Below are 19,751 nucleotides of genomic sequence, written 5' to 3'. Positions count from 1 at the left end.
GCATGCGTGGGTTCTCACCGGGTACTCCGGCTTCCTCCCACAGTCCAAAGACATGCCTGTTAGGTTAATTGGTAACTCTAAATTGCCCTTAGGTGTATGAATGAGTGTGTGCATGGTTGTTTGTGTGTTGCCTTGTGATGGGCTGGCGACCTGTCCAGGGTGTACCCTGCCTCTCGCCCATAGACTGCTGGAGATAGGCACCAGCTCCCCCGCGACCCACTATGGAATAAGCGGTAGAAAATGACTGACTGACTGGCTTCCTGACTGTCTTTGTGATAATATACTTTTAGCTGTGTTTTCATTTAATGACTTTACTTAAATATGGCATATATTGTTATTGAACTTTTAAAATGGTACATATGATCCATTTCATATTTTACATCAGCGCTAAACACAGAAAGAAAAGTTACTTTGTTCTTTAAGCTTCCAAATTGTTATGAAAAATATGGATTTCAGGAATGAACTTAATAATCACTATGATTTATTTTAATTTCTTTCCCCCAACGGTCAGACAGCCCTATAAACTAGTTTCAGTTATAACCATTGTGGCAATTAATGCAATCTTCGTTGCTATTTTTCTTCCAAGTTTTTGTTCCAGAAAAAAATGGTTGCCAACGCATAAAAGACCACAGACCCGTGTCAGCATTTCATGACTTCCTTCTGTAATTCCTCTCATGCCTAACATCATTTCATTGCCATCTAAATCAACTTCTGCTGCGTCAAACTGTAGCAAATGTGATATATAAATAAATATTTCTGTTTCGACTTTGTTTTCAGTAGGTTGGACGTTGATAGTCTTTAGTTCCCTTTTTACACAAGTACATAATCTTTAGTTCAGTTTTGTTTCTGGACACTTGTTGACATTGGTTAACAACATATGGTAGTCATTTGACATATCAGAAGTTGTTTTTTGACTCTAGGTTTTGAATAAATAGGTGTGAGAATATCTATCTGTGGGTTTTCAAGGCAGCCGAATGATTGAGGAAGCAAGTTACTTTGTGAAATCTTGAAGAGTTCCCCTCCTCCCCATTATCGAGGGACATACTCTAATGTAGGCCAGTACCAGCCCATGGTACAGTACACTTTGTGTTTCGTGCTGCTGTAGGGATGCTAGAACAATGAGCCTTTGCCTATCCACAACAGCTTCGTAGGATCAGCCCTCAGTTCAGGCTGGACCATCGTTCCTCTGTGAGGTTGTTTATCATTGTGAGGAAATAGCAGACAGCAGGGAGAGCAGGCTTTGATATGTGGCTTTTATACATAGACCAGGTGTGGGTGAATCCATAATGAAGGTAAACACTGTTATTGCATCATTGTGAATCCTATCTTCATGTGTCATATGTGCTTTTTTTAAAGGCGCACCATCTGTTGTTGTGTATTATGGGAAGATATTTGGCATTATTGAGCTTGTTTAATCGTCAGACGCTTTAGAAAAGTTTAGATCATTATTTCAAGTGTCTCATTAGTATTGTTCATTTACCTCCATTCTTTATGATTGGAGATATGTAAACAGGACTGCCTTAAATACAGTTTTATTTTTATTAATGAAATTAACACAGGAAAGAAGTGTAATTATCTTACAATTTATTTACAGGTGGATAATGTTGCTATAGTCCACATCTACGTCCTGTCTTTTGATTAAGAGTCATATCCCAATCATTGTTTTAACAGGTTACCTAAAACCTTAGCAGTTAAGGAGAAACGGAACAGATTTGTGAAATTTTGGAAATTTTTGTTTTTACAGTACATTTTGATGTTTAGCCAAAACGCTAAAAACTGTATTTTGAATTTAAAAAGGGAAAAAGAACATCCAGTTGAGCACAACTGTATCATGGTATTATGTTTAGTACAAAAAATGTCAAAGTCTTATCACATGAAATAAGCAAATACTACTCTTACTGCTTCTAAAATAATTTAACATTGTTTATTACAGTTATGTTATGTGAAACGGCTAATTGGAGTTTTCAGTTGCTTTTTGCACAGAATATTAAACTTTTTTCCTGTTCAGCTTTTTATGGCATAACATATGTAGCTGTACCAAGCTGATTTTAGCTATTTAATTAATCAGGCTATCTGCTCAGGTATCCAACCTTTAGTGTCTGCTTACCAAGTGCTTGTAGTAGCTTCTCAACTGTAGGTTCAAACCAGAGATGGTTTTAGTTCTTCTAGTTTCCATACCTTTGTTGTCTGGTTTTTTCTGACCAAAAAACTTACAAACAGCAGAATTTATGTGTCTTGTAAGCAAAGTAATTGTGTTGAAACTTTTATCGACAACAGGTAGGGAAGGGGCCACACTGTCTTAGTCTGTGCTCATACAACTGAAGAAAACTATACAGGTCCTTCTCAAAATATTAGCATATTGTGATAAAGTTAATTATTTTCCATAATGTCATGATGAAAATTTAACAGTCATATATTTTAGATTCATTGCACACTAACTGAAATATTTCAGGTCTTTTATTGTCTTAATACGGATGATTTTGGCATACAGCTCATGAAAACCCAAAATTCCTATCTCACAAAATTAACATATCATTAAAAGGGTTTCTAAACGAGCTACGAACCTAATCATCTGAATCAACAAGTTAACTCTAAACACCTGCAAAAGATTCCTGAGGCCTTTAAAACTCCCAGCCTGGTTCATCACTCAAAACCCCAATCATGGGTAAGACTGCCGACCTGACTGCTGTCCAGAAGGCCACTATTGACACCCTCAAGCAAGAGGGTAAGACACAGAAAGAAATTTCTGAACGAATAGGCTGTTCCCAGAGTGCTGTATCAAGGCACCTCAGTGGGAAGTCTGTGGGAAGGAAAAGGTGTGGCAGAAAACGCTGCACAACGAGAAGAGGTGACCGGGCCCTGAGGAAGATTGTGGAGAAGGGCCGATTCCAGACCTTGGGGGACCTGCGGAAGCAGCGGACTGAGTCTGGAGTAGAAACATCCAGAGCCACCGTGCACAGGCGTGTGCAGGAAATAGGCTACAGGTGCCGCATTCCCCAGGTCAAGCCACTTTTGAACCAGAAACAGCGGCAGAAGCGCCTGACCTGGGCTACAGAGAAGCAGCTCTGGACTGTTTTTCGGATGAAAGCAAATTCTGCATGTCATTCGGAAATCAAGGTGCCAGAGTCTGGAGGAAGACTGGGGAGAAGGAAATGCCAAAATGCCAGAAGTCCAGTGTCAAGTACCCACAGTCAGTGATGGTCTGGGGTGCCGTGTCAGCTGCTGGTGTTGGTCCACTGTGTTTTATCAAGGGCAGGGTCAATGCAGCTAGCTATCAGGAGATTTTGGAGCACTTCATGCTTCCATCTGCTGAAAAGCTTTATGGAGATGAAGATTTCATTTTTCAGCACGACCTGGCACCTGCTTACAGTGCCAAAACCACTGGTAAATGGTTTACTGACCATGGTATCACTGTGCTCAATTGGCCTGCCAACTCTCCTGACCTGAACCCCATAGAGAATCTGTGGGATATTGTGAAGAGAACGTTGAGAGACTCAAGACCCAACACTCTGGATGAGCTAAAGGCCGCTATCGAAGCATCCTGGGCCTCCATAAGACCTCAGCAGTGCCACAGGCTGATTGCCTCCATGCCACGCCGCATTGAAGCAGTCATTTCTGCCAAAGGATTCCCGACCAAGTATTGAGTGCATAACTGTACATGATTATTTGAAGGTTGACGTTTTTTGTATTAAAAACACTTTTCTTTTATTGGTTGGATGAAATATGCTAATTTTGTGAGATAGGAATTTTGGGTTTTCATGAGCTGTATGCCAAAATCATCCGTATTAAGACAATAAAAGACCTGAAATATTTCAGTTAGTGTGCAATGAATCTAAAATATATGAATGTTAAATTTTCATCATGACATTATGGAAAATAATAAACTTTATCACAATATGCTAATATTTTGAGAAGGACCTCTAGACCAGTCCGTAACATTTTAAAACCTTTGTGTGTCTCAATGTTTGTAACCAGCCTAATTGTTACATTAAAGTTTGCTAATGAAGCTTAGGTAAAAGGACAGAAATAGAACTGATGCATCTTCACAGAGCATAGAAATAGCACAGGACAGAGCCTGCCTTACAGGAAACTTCTCTGCCTATGCAGATTGTCAGCACATTCTAATCCCCCATGTGCCAATATTGCTATTTGACCCAGCCATAGTAAAAAGTAATGAGAAGTCATCATGAAAAATGAAAGCCAAGCGGCAGATTCAGTACTACTGTCATTGATAATAATGCACCATTCCCCTTGTGTACAAAATAATTTTTGGGGGAACATTTGATCTCCTTTTTATTTATCTCATTTCTCTCCATTAAAGATTTAGCTACATTTTATATTGACCATCATGGATTGACTTTGCCTCGTGAAATGTCCCGTTTGTGTGATGAGATTACAAAATTATTGGCTCAAGCCGCATTTAAAAGCAGATAAAGTTGGCCTGTTAGAAACCCACTGAAACTGAGGGCATCGTCATAAAAACCTGATGGAATCTATTAGAGGCAGCTGGAGTGGATATTGTGTATCATAAAAGATCTTGGTCATTTACGCTCACACAGCCATGTTTTATATGTTGTCAGTTCAGTTCATATTTGCATTAAATTACATGGTACGGCTACTGAGCTCCTATGGCAACATTGACCTAATAATTAATGACTCATTCACAATGCAGTGTTGTAAGTACTTGTGCAGGGAATAAAGAGGGTTTACCCGTACAGTCTGTTCTTTGCAGTGCTCCCTCACTCCTAATTGAATGTGTTTAAAGTAGATTTTCTTTTTTCTGAACTGCTTTCTTTGAAGCTTAATGGCACAGCTCCTGTATTTTGTAGAAGCCTGTTTTTTTGCCCCCTGAATGCATGGTTCCAAAACCACAATAGAAGACAGATGAGATCAAAATGGGGCTCTAATCTATTCTTCTGAGCCTACAATTTTCTATGTGATTCAGCACTTTTGTAATAAAAAGTAGCAAAAATCAATTGTTGGTTGGCCGCAAATCTATATGTGTCAGATTAAATAATATGTACCACTATCACACTTGCTGCTACTAACCTAGTTTTCCATCTGCACACACTGCAAGAGCCACATCCATGTAAATCTTGATGTTTAGCAAACATTAAAAATGTAAATTAACACACAAAATGTTTTCTGGCTTATGGAAGACTATAAAAGTAATTTTTGTTATATCATTAAATGAAGGCTTTAACAAAGACAGTTAGATTTGTTGTTTTGTGCTTGTGTTGAATTATCTGTTCAGGATTGCATGGAAGTGCTTAAACTTCCCCTAGAGAACAGGAACTATTTGTGCCCTGGATACCAAATTTATAGTCCCCTTGGTGTAACCATGGATTAAGTCTAAAGATATGGAAGCAAATCGTTACCATATTTCAAATGAAAAAGCATTTTCAGAAATGCTTTTCATTTTAAGAATGTGGCTGCATTGTTTGACTCATAAATGAAATTATTAATAATCCTATTTGCATTTTAATTTTGTTCTTCAAGACTGCTCATTCTTTCACTTAATTAAAATTAAAAAGAAAAAGACATTTGAGATTTATTTTTCAAGATGTACCCCAGCAAATAGATACCAAAATTCAATTTGAAATGTAAAATTTGAAAATGAAAAAGCATTTCCAGAAATGCTTTTTCATTTTAAGAATGTGGCTGCATTATTTGACCCATAAATAAAATTAGTAATCAATCATCCTATTTGAATTTGCATTTTCTTCTTCACGACTGCACATTTTATGCCATAATCAAAAAGAAAACAAAGCAGACATTGCTTTTTCGTTTTTGTGGTCTGCCCACAAAGTACTGCCCAGAACTTGAAAACAAAAAAGCATTCTGAGCGGCGGGCGCAGCGGAGTGACGTCAGCAGCCGCTCTTCCTCAGCTCCCTGCTTACCGAGCTACCCATCTTGTTCGGTAGGTGGCGCTGTGCACGTCTGCATTGCATTACATTGCAAACGTGCCGAGAAATTTATTGAATTGCAGCAGGGCTGAGCTCAATTTGTGGCAGTGGCAGGCTGCATGTATTGTTCTCTGATGAGTCCACCTTTACTGTTTTCCCCACATCCGGGAGAGTTACGGTGTGGAGAAGCCCCAAAGAAGCGTACCACCCAGACTGTTGCATGCCCAGAGTGAAGCATGGGGGTGGATCAGTGATGGTTTGGGCTGCCATATCATGGCATTCCCTTGGCCCAATACTTGTGCTAGATGGGCGAGTCACTGCCATGGACTACCGAAACATTCTCTAGGACCATGTGCATCCAATGGTTCAAACATTGTATCCTGAAGGCGGTGCCGTGTATTAGGATGACAATGCACCAATACACACAGCAAGACTGGTGAAAGATTGGTTTGATGAACATGAAAGTGAAGTTGAACATCTCCCATGGCCTGCACAGTCGCCAGATCTAAATATTATTGAGCCACTTTGGGGTGTTTTGAAGGAGCGAGTCAGGAAACGTTTTCCTCCACCAGTATCACGAAATGACCTGGCCACTATCCTGCAAGAAGAATGGCTTAAAATCCCTCCGACCACTGTGCAGGACTTCTATATGTCATTCCCAAGACAAATTGATGCTGTATTGGCTGCAAAAGGAGGCCCTACACCATACTAATAAATGATTGTGGTCTAAAACCAGGTGTTTCAGTTTCATTGTCCAACCCCTGTATATCACTCTTGCACGAAATTAACACAAACGCTTCTCTTAATTATATATGTGAAGATTTATTGAAGCCAAATAATTCTGATATATCACCATTCTGGTCCAAAAACCTTCACCTAACTAACAAGCACTATTCTACGCAAAGGGGATAAAAATGACTACCTAACAATAATAATAAAAGAAAATATATGCACATAGTGTCTATGAAGATTAAACAAGCAGTTTCATGGACAAAATGTGCAATTTGGGTTAACTTGGAAAGAGAAGTCCTCCTTGTGTGCTGATGTCTCGATTGTGGCGATCAACTTGTAGATAGTGGGCTTCGCTCTTAGCCACTAGCAGCTGATTGCCAATCAGCATAAAACACTTCAAGCAGTATTGCATGCAACACGTTGATACCTTGGATTAACTGCTGGTGATTCTAAATTACCTTAACTATACCTCACCCTGCCCAGACTTCTGAATGTACCTATCCAATTTAATATATAAAAAAAGAACGAAATTACTTCGACGTTGATTTCTTGTCTCCACCGGTTGAGGATGGGTCAAGTCTGAAGGGAAACGAGGGGGGGATCACACGTCCGTGATCAACACAAAAGAAAAACGGTAAACTTCTCATCTGTCCAAAAGGGGAAAATTTGAAGAACCGTTTGGTCCATTGAATCACAAGGGGAAACTCCTCTCCTTGGAAATAAAACCTCTGTGGGTTTTTCTCCTGCGCTGGGTGTCGATGGGGTCTTCGATCGGTATATGAATCTTCTGACCTACTTGTATCAGACAGATTTCCAGCTTTCAAGCTCTTTCAGGTATAGCTGTGTATAGCAGAAGTTCGCCTGCGAGCTTTTGTCTCTCCATATATGCGCCTCCGTTGCGCTGTCCTGTGAGACAAGCTGGAAATGGCAACAAAAATTTATTTTCCGCAGGTTTTATAATCCCGGGTGACGTCGGAGCTGCGATGTCTGTTGAGCTGCGCATGTTGAACTGCGCAACCTAATCGGTCTGTCTGACCAAAATGGATGACCCCAACCATATTATCTCTAGATGCAGAAAAAGCATTTGATAGAGTTAACTGTAAATTCTTGTTTACAACCTTGAGTAAATTTGGTTTTGGAAACTCTTGTAAACTGATTCAAAATATACAGATCTCCAACAGCATATATATATATCTTTCAGCTTTAGTCTTCAGAGGGGCACTCGGCAGGATGCCCACTTTCCCCCTCATTATTTGCTATTTTTATTGAACCACCAGCAGCAACAATCAGGCAAAGTAAATATAAAATTTGACCAATAAAGACCAGGTTATTCCTTCAATGAATTTTTTCTTCCCTGATGGCACGAGCATATTCCAAGATGACAATGCCAGGATTCATCGGACTCGAATTGTGAAAGAGTAGTTCAGGGAGCATGAGACATCATTCTCACACATGGATTGGTCACCACAGAGTCCACACCTTAACCCAATTGAGAATCTTTGGGATGTGCTGGAGAAGGCTTTGCGCAGCGGTCAGGACTTTGGTGAAAAATGAATGCAACACTGGGTGGAAATAAATCTTGTGACATTGCAGAAGCTTATTGCAACAATGCCACAGCGAATGCGTGCTGTAATCAAAGCCAAAGGCGGTCCAACAAAATATTAGTGTGTGTGACCTTATTTTTTTTTGGTAACGACTTTTATTTTGGCCAGGCAGTTATTTTGAGCTACAGTTACCGCTAACTACGTCTTCCATTTATTAGTACCGTGCACTTTTCGGGAACAATGCTGTTGTTATATATGTTTATGCAGGTATAGAAGAGGTCTTCTAGGATGTTATCTTGTATTTTCTTCACCCTTCTTTCTTTCCTCTATTCTTTTCTCATCTCCCTCTTTCCTTTTTGCCCCACCTATCTCTCTTCCTTGCTTCTTTTTTTTTTTCCTTTTCGATTCCGTCTCTGTGTCCATTGCAATTAAAATAATCCCAAAGCACTGTCTAATAAAGTTTCTTTTATAAATATCAAGCAGAGCAATATAGCGTTAGCCAAAATGCTCCACTCGTGAAAGTAAATTTGTTGGGCTTCTTCTTTGCACTCAGAAAACAATTCTGAGTGCTACTCTGCTGGACAGGACACGGTAAAAAGAAAAAAAAAGATTGATAATCATTTATAATTACAGCTTGAAGATATATCCAGCTTTTTGCAATGGCAAACAAGTTGGATATATCTTCCTGAGGTTGGGATTATAATAACCAATGCATATTGCATTCTAAACAGTCCTTAGATACATTAACATCATGACGACGATATAAATGCAATATATTGTGCAGCCTTAATTAGTTAAATTAAAATAAAAACACAGTGGATGGTGTGCATATTTAACCTTTAAGTTGTGTAGTGATTAAAATAATTTGGATTGAATATATTAAGATTTAAATTGCATATGTATGCAGAGATAGAAATACTTGTAGCAGTTAAACAGCGGTATATTATCATTATTAGTACCATCTACCTTTTATTGATGTTTTGATCATATTAATCAGAAGAATACAAATAAAAATCTTTACATAGTAAGTTTTTTCCAACATTTTGCTGCAATCTGTTATTAGACAGCATAACAGTTAAATCAGTGAGTGGATTTCGGAGGCATTAGCAGGTCAACTGAAAACACGTTGATGAATTTAATGAATCTTATTCATTAAAGTTACCCAAGTTATAGATAATTAAATAGCAAGAGAGCTTAGACATTGTTTAATGGCTGGTAACTGGATGAATGGGTATTGTTTGGGGAAAAATAGGATAGTCACTCAACAGGGACATGGCGTGACAGGACACAGTGTCTTCAGACCAGAGTCATGACCAGGACATTGGCAGTAGCTCAGTTCAGCTTTGCATTCTCTCAGCTCTCTACAGATCATTTTTCCTCCCTCCCTTTGCTCTGTGCTCATTTCACAATGTGTTCATAATTCAATTTAGAGCATAACTCAATGTAAAGTTTTAGCCTCAGTCAATTCTCTAATGCACCATTTTTCCTGGCTCATGTTTGCTTTATTGATCTATGCCGATGCTGTTTCATTAAGAATGAATCTACAGTTTGATATTGACATACTGACAGCTGACTCTTTTTCTTACTTGCTAATGTCATTGACTTCGAGTGGCTCTGTTTGACCTTTGACGATGAGGCAAATATAATGAAAGCAGTGCTGTTTTTTTTTTTCTTACATTAGCATTTCATGTTTGGCTTTCATCTCACTGGTGTTCACATGTACATTGCAATAACATATTTGCTTAAAATGAAGTGGGCCATGTCATGACCTTCATTATATTTACATTGAATGCACCACTGAATAAACATCTGTTCAAAGGTTCTTTTATGCTTGCAGCCTATGGTAACAAGTACTTCCTTGTCTATTTTTGTTTTCAATATATATTTTTTTTTTTAACCTTTTCTTGCTCATTGAGAAAGGGGATTGATTTCACAGGTTGTTGTACAGCTTTAGAGCAGCAAAGCCAATATTAATATGTGATATTGATATGGGCCCAAATTTTCAGATTGATTCTTCCGTAATTAAAAGTAATTTAATAATTTCTAAGTCTGGAATCTGTTTTCAGTCAACCACTGCGTCTGAGTTTTGTGCGAGTGTAAGCCATGGAGCTGGTCCTGGTTGCTGTTTTACATAGTAAACCTAGTTATGCATGACTTGTCAGATCTTGTTGCACTTCCTTATTTGTCTGTAATTTTTATGTGGCAGCTATGCCCATCCGGTCCTGCTGAAGGAGTGTCTGTATGCTTATATGATATTCTTGACATTCATGCTGAGGTGCGAACATGGTGGCATTGTGTAACCATGTTGGCACTCCCCTCTAGCCTGGTTTGAAGAGAAGATGGAAACAGTTTCACAATGGGCATTATGAATTTGGGCTTTTCTTTTTCTTGTATGCTCATTATGAAAATTAAGTGACTGTTTTACTGGAAGTCATAGTACCAGTGTCATTATACTGCATATATTATGCTCCCAAGTGTTTGAGGATATCTTTTAATATAACCTCGTCAGAAACAGCCTTTGTGCAGACTGTAGTCCAGGTGGCCATCATTCGCACCTTCCCTGGTGTTGGTCCAGGATCAGATGTTCATGGTAAACTGTCCTCTCACCCTACATTTTACAGATCCCATGCCAGTAAAATAATAATGATAATTCAGTAACACAAAAGCTGCTGTATAGTACAGCTTGTACTGGAACTGATAGCTTTATTTAAAAAATGCGAATGGGATTTCTACTTGGATAATGTTTTGACTGTTGGAGTTGAACAGAAGGACATTGTTTGCAGCATGAATAAGTTAAGCCTTTTGAAAGGGATTCTGTCAGTCCTTCAGAACAGTGGAGGTGTTTGAGTAATTACCATTTAAATTAATGCTTTCATGTTTGGTATTTATTCTGAGGATGGCATCTTGTGAAAGTGCACTCCATACATTTTTTTGTCTTGTTTTCAACCTGTCAATGATCGAGTAACTATGTTGACTAACTAAGCAGATCTTTTCTCTTAGAGTTAAAGAGTTATGTGTAGTTATAGCTTTTTTTTAAACTTACATAAGACACAGAAATCCTGGAAGGTTAACAAAAGCTGCTGTCAGATCAAGGTTTTGTGATAAACAAAAACATGAAGCTCTCTTTACAGCTCACTTTGTCTTTCATATCAGTCTGGAACTGTGTGCTTTCAACACATGAAGGCATATTGCAAAAGGGCATGATGTATAATTCATTGCACTGACACGAGCGCTATGCATGAAAACTGTTTTCTCCATTTCTGTACTCTGTAAGATAGGGCTGAGTTCATATTGGCTGTCCAGATACTGTACATTATGTACTTTTTGGTACAAGCAAATTTTTTCCACACCATCCTTACTATGTTATCCAAAACAGAGTCTGCTTAGCAATGTGTATGTTACACATTTTCCATAATGGCTTACCCTCCCATCTTATGGTTGTATAGGCACTGGGACTATGTCCTGAGGTGGATTAGAATTGTCCCAGAGGCCGGTCCACTTCAACCCACTCCTCTGTGTTGATGCTTTTAGGTGATCATAAAGGTGTGCACAACATGTGAAGCTCACGGATTGAAAGTATGATCTGATGGGGTCTTAAGAGACCAGGCTTCTGTGTAGGGCTGCAGCTAACAAATATGTTGCTAATGGATACGTCTATTGACTATTGTTTTGATTAATAATCGGATAGCAAAAGGTGCTTAATAGGAGGTTTTGAACCAGGTGAAGCTAAAACTATCTCTTTTAAAAGAGACATATCATAGTTTTAAATCCTTCATTTTCACACTAAAACCATTCAGTTGTGGTTTATATAAAGAGGAAATGCAATGCTATGGTCTGAATTCCTTGTTGTTGGACCTCCACAGGCTCCTCTTTTACCTCTGTTCTGAGGTGCCTCTGAGAGCAACCCGTGTTGGTGCCTCCTCTGTAAATGCTGTTTAGGCACTTCGCACCCCACCCCCTCGAGGTCAAAGAGTGCTGCACTTTAACCCATTCAGTCATTTTTGTAGTTTAATAGCAATTATCTAGCGGTGCAGAAACAAGACAAAAACGGCAAAAACAATGCAAAACTGTTAATGTAATAATAATATTTAAAACATGCAGTACTACGGTTCTGTCCTCAAGGAGCTAAAACCAGCACACAGCACTAACATAAGCAAAACAATGGCCAGGACATCATATCAACACACAATAAATTCATGTCTAAAATGAAGGTTGTTGTTATTTTAGCGTTATTTGCAGCTTACAGCTTTGCTGCATCCATTGTTTCCATAGACAGAAGGAACTGAACCCTTAATCAGATGAAGTCTTTCAGCAAATCTTTCTTGATACTGGCGGAGGTTGCTGAATAACTCGTCCTTGAAGTAGGGAAATAGGAATTTCCCCACTGATGTGGGAACATTTCCATGAAAAAGAAAATTTAACCAGGCACTTTAAAGAGGTTCTGATGCAGGGGGACGGTGTTATGAACTGTGTGGGTTAATACACCCAACAACCGAACTGAACTTACTGTTTCAATGTAGGCAACCTTGAGCTTGGACTACAAAATCACAGCGAGAAATATGGCATATACGCAAAATTGATCAGCCTGTAGTCCATGACCTTATTTAGCTGTTCTGCAGCAAATACTGTGACGAAACAGTTTGAAAAACATAACCGATGATAGAGAAAACTGAACGGACTGAAAAACATGACCCAAACAGAATATAAAGATATCTCCGCGACAACTGGAAAGACTAAATTAAACTTTTCTGCACTCCTACAGACTCCCAAGTACACAACACATGTATTTAAAGGCTAAAAAATGTGGATTTTGCATGATATGTCCCCTTTAAGGAGTTCTGGATAGAGCGTATTTACAGACAACGAATCTTTCCATCTTAAATGGAAATGTATATATTGCTCTGAGTGTGTTCTTTTTTCTTTAAGATTTTTTTGCGGCACTAGTGGCCTTTATTTTTCCCAGAGCTTTTGACAGTAGATAGAGGAAATCTGGGGCAGCGAGAGGGGGGAAGACATCCTGCAAATGTCGCTAGGGGCGGGCCTTGACCGCCACATCACAGACCAAAACCTCTTGTACATGGGTCGCGTGCTTAATACCCTACACCACCAGCGCCGCACCATGAGTGTGTTGTTCTCTAAGCAAATGGCATGTTTTAGAGTCTGAATACTCCAGTTTACGCTTATTCAATTACTAAATTAGTTGACGATTTTTTTTTTTTCAATAATCGATTAAACAAGGAAAATCCAATGAACTGTTTCAGCCCTACCTCTGATTTGTTTTGTGAAAAAGTATTGAAACAGCCAATTATTTTTAAGGAAAGTCCTGGATGTCGCTCAAGGGTTTTTTAAAGGTTTATATGTGAGCACCATGTGTTATAGAAATATAATAATTTGTGATGTTTCATGACAAAATCCTCAACTCAAAGTGCTTTCAAAATAAGTTAAACAGTTCTCAAGTATTTACTTTTTTTTATTTTTACAGCAAACTTTTCAAAATCATTACTTTGTTTTCAAGCTTTACTTTATTATCCCCACAACAAAGAGTGTTAGAACTCACATGGCCTGTTCAATGACTAAACCTTTAATTCAATTCTAAATATGTCCTCTCTTCCTTTTTCTGTTCCCTTTTCCCCTTGTCCTCCCCCACTTTCCATCTCCTCTAGCTTGGTGGTGATGAGGGAAGAGTTCACAGCAGGACGATCTACGTCGGCCAGAAGTCATGTCCCCCCAATGAGGCTTTTATCCCTCCCAAGTTTTGTGATAACAGGATTGTGTCCTCTAAGGTAAGAAGCTCACTTTGGCCACATTCGGGACTGGCATTAGTATGCACCTTGGTTGATCCGATCCTTTGGCGTATTCAAACTTGAACTCTTTTCACAAAGATCCTTTAGCATGCAAAGAATACTGTTAGCTCAAACTCACATTTGGAGGTTGTAGGTTTAGGTTACCCTGTGCTGTTTTACCAGTAGAAATGGATGATTGTCCTAGGCCATGCTGCAGGGGTGCCTACTTAACTGACAACCCCTTTAAGAATTTAAAATATAAGTCAGTGCAAATTAAAGTACCTTGCTGCCTGATTTGGGGGAAAAAAAAATATATAAATGTTTTAAAAACAGGAAAAGCAGAAATCAGTTTGAAACGGTTCAGTCGTTGTGAAAGTCCTTGTTTTATTGTGCTGAGCACTTTGGTTTACATGCATGCTTCAAATTTGCTAAATAAATAAATTGATTTGAATTATCAGATCAAAACTCTTGCAATACACACACTGTTTCATCTGATGAATGAATTTCACCTTTTGCAATTTATTTATTGAATATATATATATATATATATATATATATATATATATATATATATAATATACCATAAATTCCGGATTGTAAGCCGCTACTTTTTTCACACACTTTGAACACTGCGGCCTATACAACGGTGCGGCTAATACATGTTTTTTTTCATGCCGCCAAAAAAATTTTGCCTGGTTACAGTAGACCAATCAAATTGATGATTAGTTCAAAGAGGTCCAATGAACTTGTGCGATAAATCAAGAGCACTTTCACAATTCAATTACCCATGTTGTAAATCAGATATTTATATTCACCCTCATCAACATGGGAAATCACGAACGGGGTTCGAAAGGCTGGACTGCTGTGTGATTAAGGGGACCGGGTGCATTCAAGTGAGGGCGTCAATGAAGAGGCTGAAGTGAGTGACGAGATCCTGAGGCTGTTCAATTCGGACACTGAAGAACAGGACTTTGATGGTTTCAGTGTGCAGAAAGAAGATGAAGAAGGCGATCAATAACTTGTGACCTGGTAGGCTGCAGTTAGGAGATATTGGAACGTTGTTTGCGCACTGTTCAGTAAAAAAAAAGCATTAGCAACGAATTTTGTGTGTTACTGATGACGTACGTATATTTAAAGGTAGCCGTGTTAGCCACTGTTCGAAAAAAAGCATTTGCAATATGTGTTTGTTTATATTACCGTACGGATTAAGTTAAAAGGTCAAAATTCTTCACGTGTAATATCTTTCTGTGTAAATCATATTACAACGTGGGACACCCGCAGCTCAACATCCGGTGTGGCCTGCACAAGTACATAATTGGTTTTCTTTCAAAAAGAGCATGCGGCTTTAATCAGGTGTGCTCTGTTGTCCGGAATATACGGTGAATTTAACATTTAAAGCTAATAATACAAAGAAACCTGTTTTAAACTATTACTAAAATAAAACTTTAATACTATTAAGAAGTTAACCTGTAAAACTACAAAGAAACCCGTTTAAAACTAACAGTGAAGTAAGACTTTAATGAAAGAAAAACACAGTACATACAGTAAAATGTGCTGAGCAGTGTAAGCAGGGTGTAAGTAAGTTCTAGTGTGTAAGTAATAAGTTCTAGTTTTTACCTTCCAAATCTGGAGTCTTTTAAATGAGAATCTTGGTTTACAGCTCTCCTTGTTATATCTCCTGCTGTTGGTTTGCTTTGAAATCATTTGATTAACCACCTCAGCGACAATGTTATTCACACATTTAAAAGTTATTTTAAGTTATCAAAGCTTAAGAGACTTTACAATTTCAGAATTTTATAATGATGCCTCATCATTGGCTTTGGATTTTAAACTTTCAATGCTTGTTGTTGACCTTACATGCTCTAAAACTGATTGCATATCATGCAAATACAATTTAGTAGTACCTACAGACAAACAAACAAACATGATCTTATCAGATGAAAGCAGTTAAGATTATTTACAGTTTTAGAAACTTTCTTATATGAGGTTCAAATATAAGTTAGGAATCCAGAAAACACAGATATTTGAAGTCATATACTTGGATTTCATTGTCATCAATTAGCACAATAAAATGACTGCCTTTGTTTCTGATTGAGAAACACATTGAGACAGTTTTGAAAAGTTGATTTCTTACTGAACCGGTACTTCCTTCATAAACCGTTATGAATTATAATGGCAGGTTGAAGTCACATACTGAACAAGTTGCTGAAAACATGTGTCACCACTGTGTATGCAAGACCTCAAATGCCAATGCTGGCGTCTTTCTCTGGACATTTAGGAATATAAAAACTAAATAGTGCACTTGTGCTTGACTGTGGATTGTGCTTTACCTGCCTCTGGGCATTTTCCTTTCCTGTTTAACTCACTGAATGCAAAATGAACTCTTGAGCCCCCCCGAGGATTCCCACATCTTTGGTTCTCCTCCCTCTTCCACCCCACATACTTGTCTTTGCTCCCGACCAAGGGCGATCATTTGTCTGTCAAAGGAGTACTGACTGACAGTCAAATACATAGTTGCCAATAATGAACTGGGTGAATAAAGGGTGGAGAATTTTGTTGTTTTCCTGCATCCTACGGATCTATCCTGTATCAACAGCAAGCTCAGACAGGTATTTCTTGCTGGTTTAGTCAGATCATAAGTGAAAGAAATAAGAAGGCGGAGCAGAGATGTGTGAGAAAGATGGCCATGGAATTTATGGTGGTGCAGACGGTCTCAGTAAACGGGGGCCAATCAATTGGCTCCTGCCGGCATGTCAAGATAAACGGTCTTTAATTACCCTGGCTGTAGTGTTTATGATCCCTGCTGCCTCTGCATGCCATCATCTTTTTACTTTTGCATTCTGCAATGACCAATACATTCCTTTCTTCTCTTGCTTTTGCTGCTGCTGCACCACCACATTCAGCCCGCACTCACGGCTGCCACCCCCCTTTTTTCTCATTACTTTTACTCTCTTTTCTCTCTAGCAAAATGAGATGGGCCGTTCTGCTGCCACTGCATTTCAACACTCTCCCCCTGCCGACGTTTCCCTATATAATCAGTGCCTCGGTGCCGTTTCTGTGCAAGTGCATTGTAAATATATGTGCAGGCATGTGTTAGCATTGTGTTACATTGTTTTGCTGAAAAGTTACTTCTTGTTCAGACCTGTGCACTGAAATTTAAGTAGATAAAAGTGTTTATGTCCAGCAGTATCAATGGTCATGGCCAGCAAAAACAAATTCATACTGTTTTTTTTAATCTACATGAAAGAGTTCCCAAGTAAAGGATATAAGTCAGCAATCTAAATCAGTAGTGCATCTACGGTCAGACATGGTCGGTTTGGCCAGCAAGTACAAAAATAGTGCCAGAGAGGAAAATCTATGGGGTAAGAACGCTGTCAAAAACAACGTGTATGTAAAGACGGAAATGTGTGCATATTAGTCAATAGTTGTGCATAAGTAAAATCCAAAAGAGGTATTGTATATTTTCTCTATAACAATACAAAATAAAATGTTACAGCTTCAAGAAATTACAAACACAAAGTTCAAGTTTACACTTGTGGTTTATTCTTTATGAATACAATATGCTATAACAGTTTGTGAATACGATTTCTTTTCTATGAGAATACGAATTTACATCAGCGACTTGGCATCACGTGATCTCAGGCTGGTTAGGGGAGCACAGAGTTAGTCGATTTGCGTTGCGCATACGCTGTCACACTCCTCACCGCCAATAAACGTAGTGCCAGAATGGGAGATAATTCAGTCTAAAAGGACTATTAGGAACAGAGGGGAGATAGGGGGGAAATCAAGAGTATTATAAATAAAGCATTGTTCTTATTTTTATGAAATACAAAACTAAAACAGAATATAGTGGATGGAGTTATACAATGATGTACAGTAGGTGGCGGTATGCACCTCTGAATTTGTTGCGAACCGCCAGAAGAAGAAGAAGCAGCAGCACTAGCGCCAAGATGACGGACCAAGAAACTACGGTACAAAGCCAGGTAATCTTAAAAAGTTTATATATGTCTTAATGTCGTTAATATACAGGTCCTTCTCAAAATATTAGCATATTGTGATAAAGTTAATTATTTTCTATATGTCATGATAAAAATTTAACATTAATATATTTTAGATTCATTGCACACTAACTGAAATATTTCAGGTCTTTTATTGTCTTAATACGGATGATTTTGGCATACAGCTCATGAAAACCCAAAATTCCTATCTCACAAAATTAGCATATTTCATCCGACCAATAAAATAAAAGTGTTTTTAATACAAAAAACGTCAACCTTCAAATAATCATGTACAGTTATGCACTCAATACTTGGTCGGGAATCCTTCTGCAGAAATGACTGCTTCAATGCGGCGTGGCATGGAGGCAATCAGCCTGTGGCACTACTGAGGTCTTATGGAGGCCCAGGATGCTTCGATAGCGGCCTTTAGCTCATCCAGAGTGTTGGGTCTTGAGTCTCTCAACGTTCTCTTCACAATATCCCACAGATTCTCTATGGGGTTCAGGTCAGGAGAGTTGGCAGGCCAATTGAGCACAGTGATACCATGGTCAGTAAACCATTTACCAGTGGTTTTGGCACTGTGATCAGGTGCCAGGTCGTGCTGAAAAATGAAATCTTCATCTCCATAAAGCTTTTCAGCAGATGGAAGCATGAAGTGCTCCAAAATCTCCTGATAGCTAGCTGCATTGACCCTGCCCTTGATAAAACACAGTGGACCAACACCAGCAGCTGACACGGCCCCCCAGACCATCACTGACTGTGGGTACTTGACACTGGACTTCTGGCATTTTGGCATTTCCTTCTCCCCAGTCTTCCTCCAGACTCTGGCACCTTGATTTCCGAATGACATGCAGAATTTTCTTTCATCCGAAAAAAGTACTTTGGACCACTGAGCAACAGTCCAGTGCTGCTTCTCTGTAGCCCAGGTCAGGCGCTTCTGCCGCTGTTTCTGGTTCAAAAGTGGCTTGACCTGGGGAATGCGGCACCTGTAGCCCATTTCCTGCACACGCTTGTGCACGGTGGCTCTGGATGTTTCTACTCCAGACTCAGTCCACTGCTTCCGCAGGTCCCCCAAGGTCTGGAATCGGCCCTTCTCCACAATCTTCCTCAGGGTCCGGTCACCTCTTCTCGTTGTGCAGCGTTTTCTGCCACACTTTTTCCTTCCCACAGACTTCCCACTGAGGTGCCTTGATACAGCACTCTGGGAACAGCCTATTTGTTCAGAAATTTCTTTCTGTGTCTTACCCTCTTGCTTGAGGGTGTCAATAGTGGCCTTCTGGACAGCAGTCAGGTCGGCAGTCTTACCCATGATTGGGGTTTTGAGTGATGAACCAGGCTGGGAGTTTTAAAGGCCTCAGGAATCTTTTGCAGGTGTTTAGAGTTAACTCGTTGATTCAGATGATTAGGTTCATAGCTCGTTTAGAGACCCTTTTAATGATATGCTAATTTTGTGAGATAGGAATTTTGGGTTTTCATGAGCTGTATGCCAAAATCATCCGTATTAAGACAATAAAAGACCTGAAATATTTCAGTTAGTGTGCAATGAATCTAAAATATATGAATGTTAAATTTTCATCATTACATTATGGAAAATAATGAACTTCATCACAATATGCTAATATTTTGAGAAGGACCTGTATGGTCTTGGTCCGTCATCTTGGTGCTAGTGCTGCTTCTTCTTCTGCTGGCGGTACGCAGCAAATTCTGAGGTGCATACCGCCACCTACTGTACATCATTGTATAACTCCACCCACTAAATTCTATGTTTTAGTTTTGCATTTCATAAA

The 19,751-nt window shown here is 39.0% G+C and overlaps 1 protein-coding gene across 13 annotated transcripts in view; it reads left to right on the top strand.

Annotated features, from left to right (window-relative positions):
• Positions 1-19,751, top strand: part of atp11c (ATPase phospholipid transporting 11C) — an 80,100-nt gene that overhangs the window by 11,577 nt on the left and 48,772 nt on the right. For 12 of the 13 annotated variants that reach the window (XR_007036291.1, XM_047353237.1, XM_047353235.1 and 9 more), the window contains one exon: positions 13,847-13,966. Coding sequence is in view for 12 of the 13 variants with exons in the window: in XM_047353237.1 (XP_047209193.1) it covers positions 13,847-13,966 (120 nt within the window). In the remaining variant the exon portion in view is untranslated. Of the gene's footprint in view, positions 1-1,176; positions 1,293-13,846; positions 13,967-19,751 lie in introns of those variants that run through there. The other variant, XM_047353246.1, reaches the window with a different exon arrangement.

Source organism: Girardinichthys multiradiatus, chromosome 23 (assembly GCF_021462225.1).
Source record: "Girardinichthys multiradiatus isolate DD_20200921_A chromosome 23, DD_fGirMul_XY1, whole genome shotgun sequence".
Classification (NCBI taxonomy): Eukaryota; Metazoa; Chordata; class Actinopteri; order Cyprinodontiformes; family Goodeidae; genus Girardinichthys; species Girardinichthys multiradiatus.
This window is presented reverse-complemented; position numbering and strand designations above follow the sequence as displayed.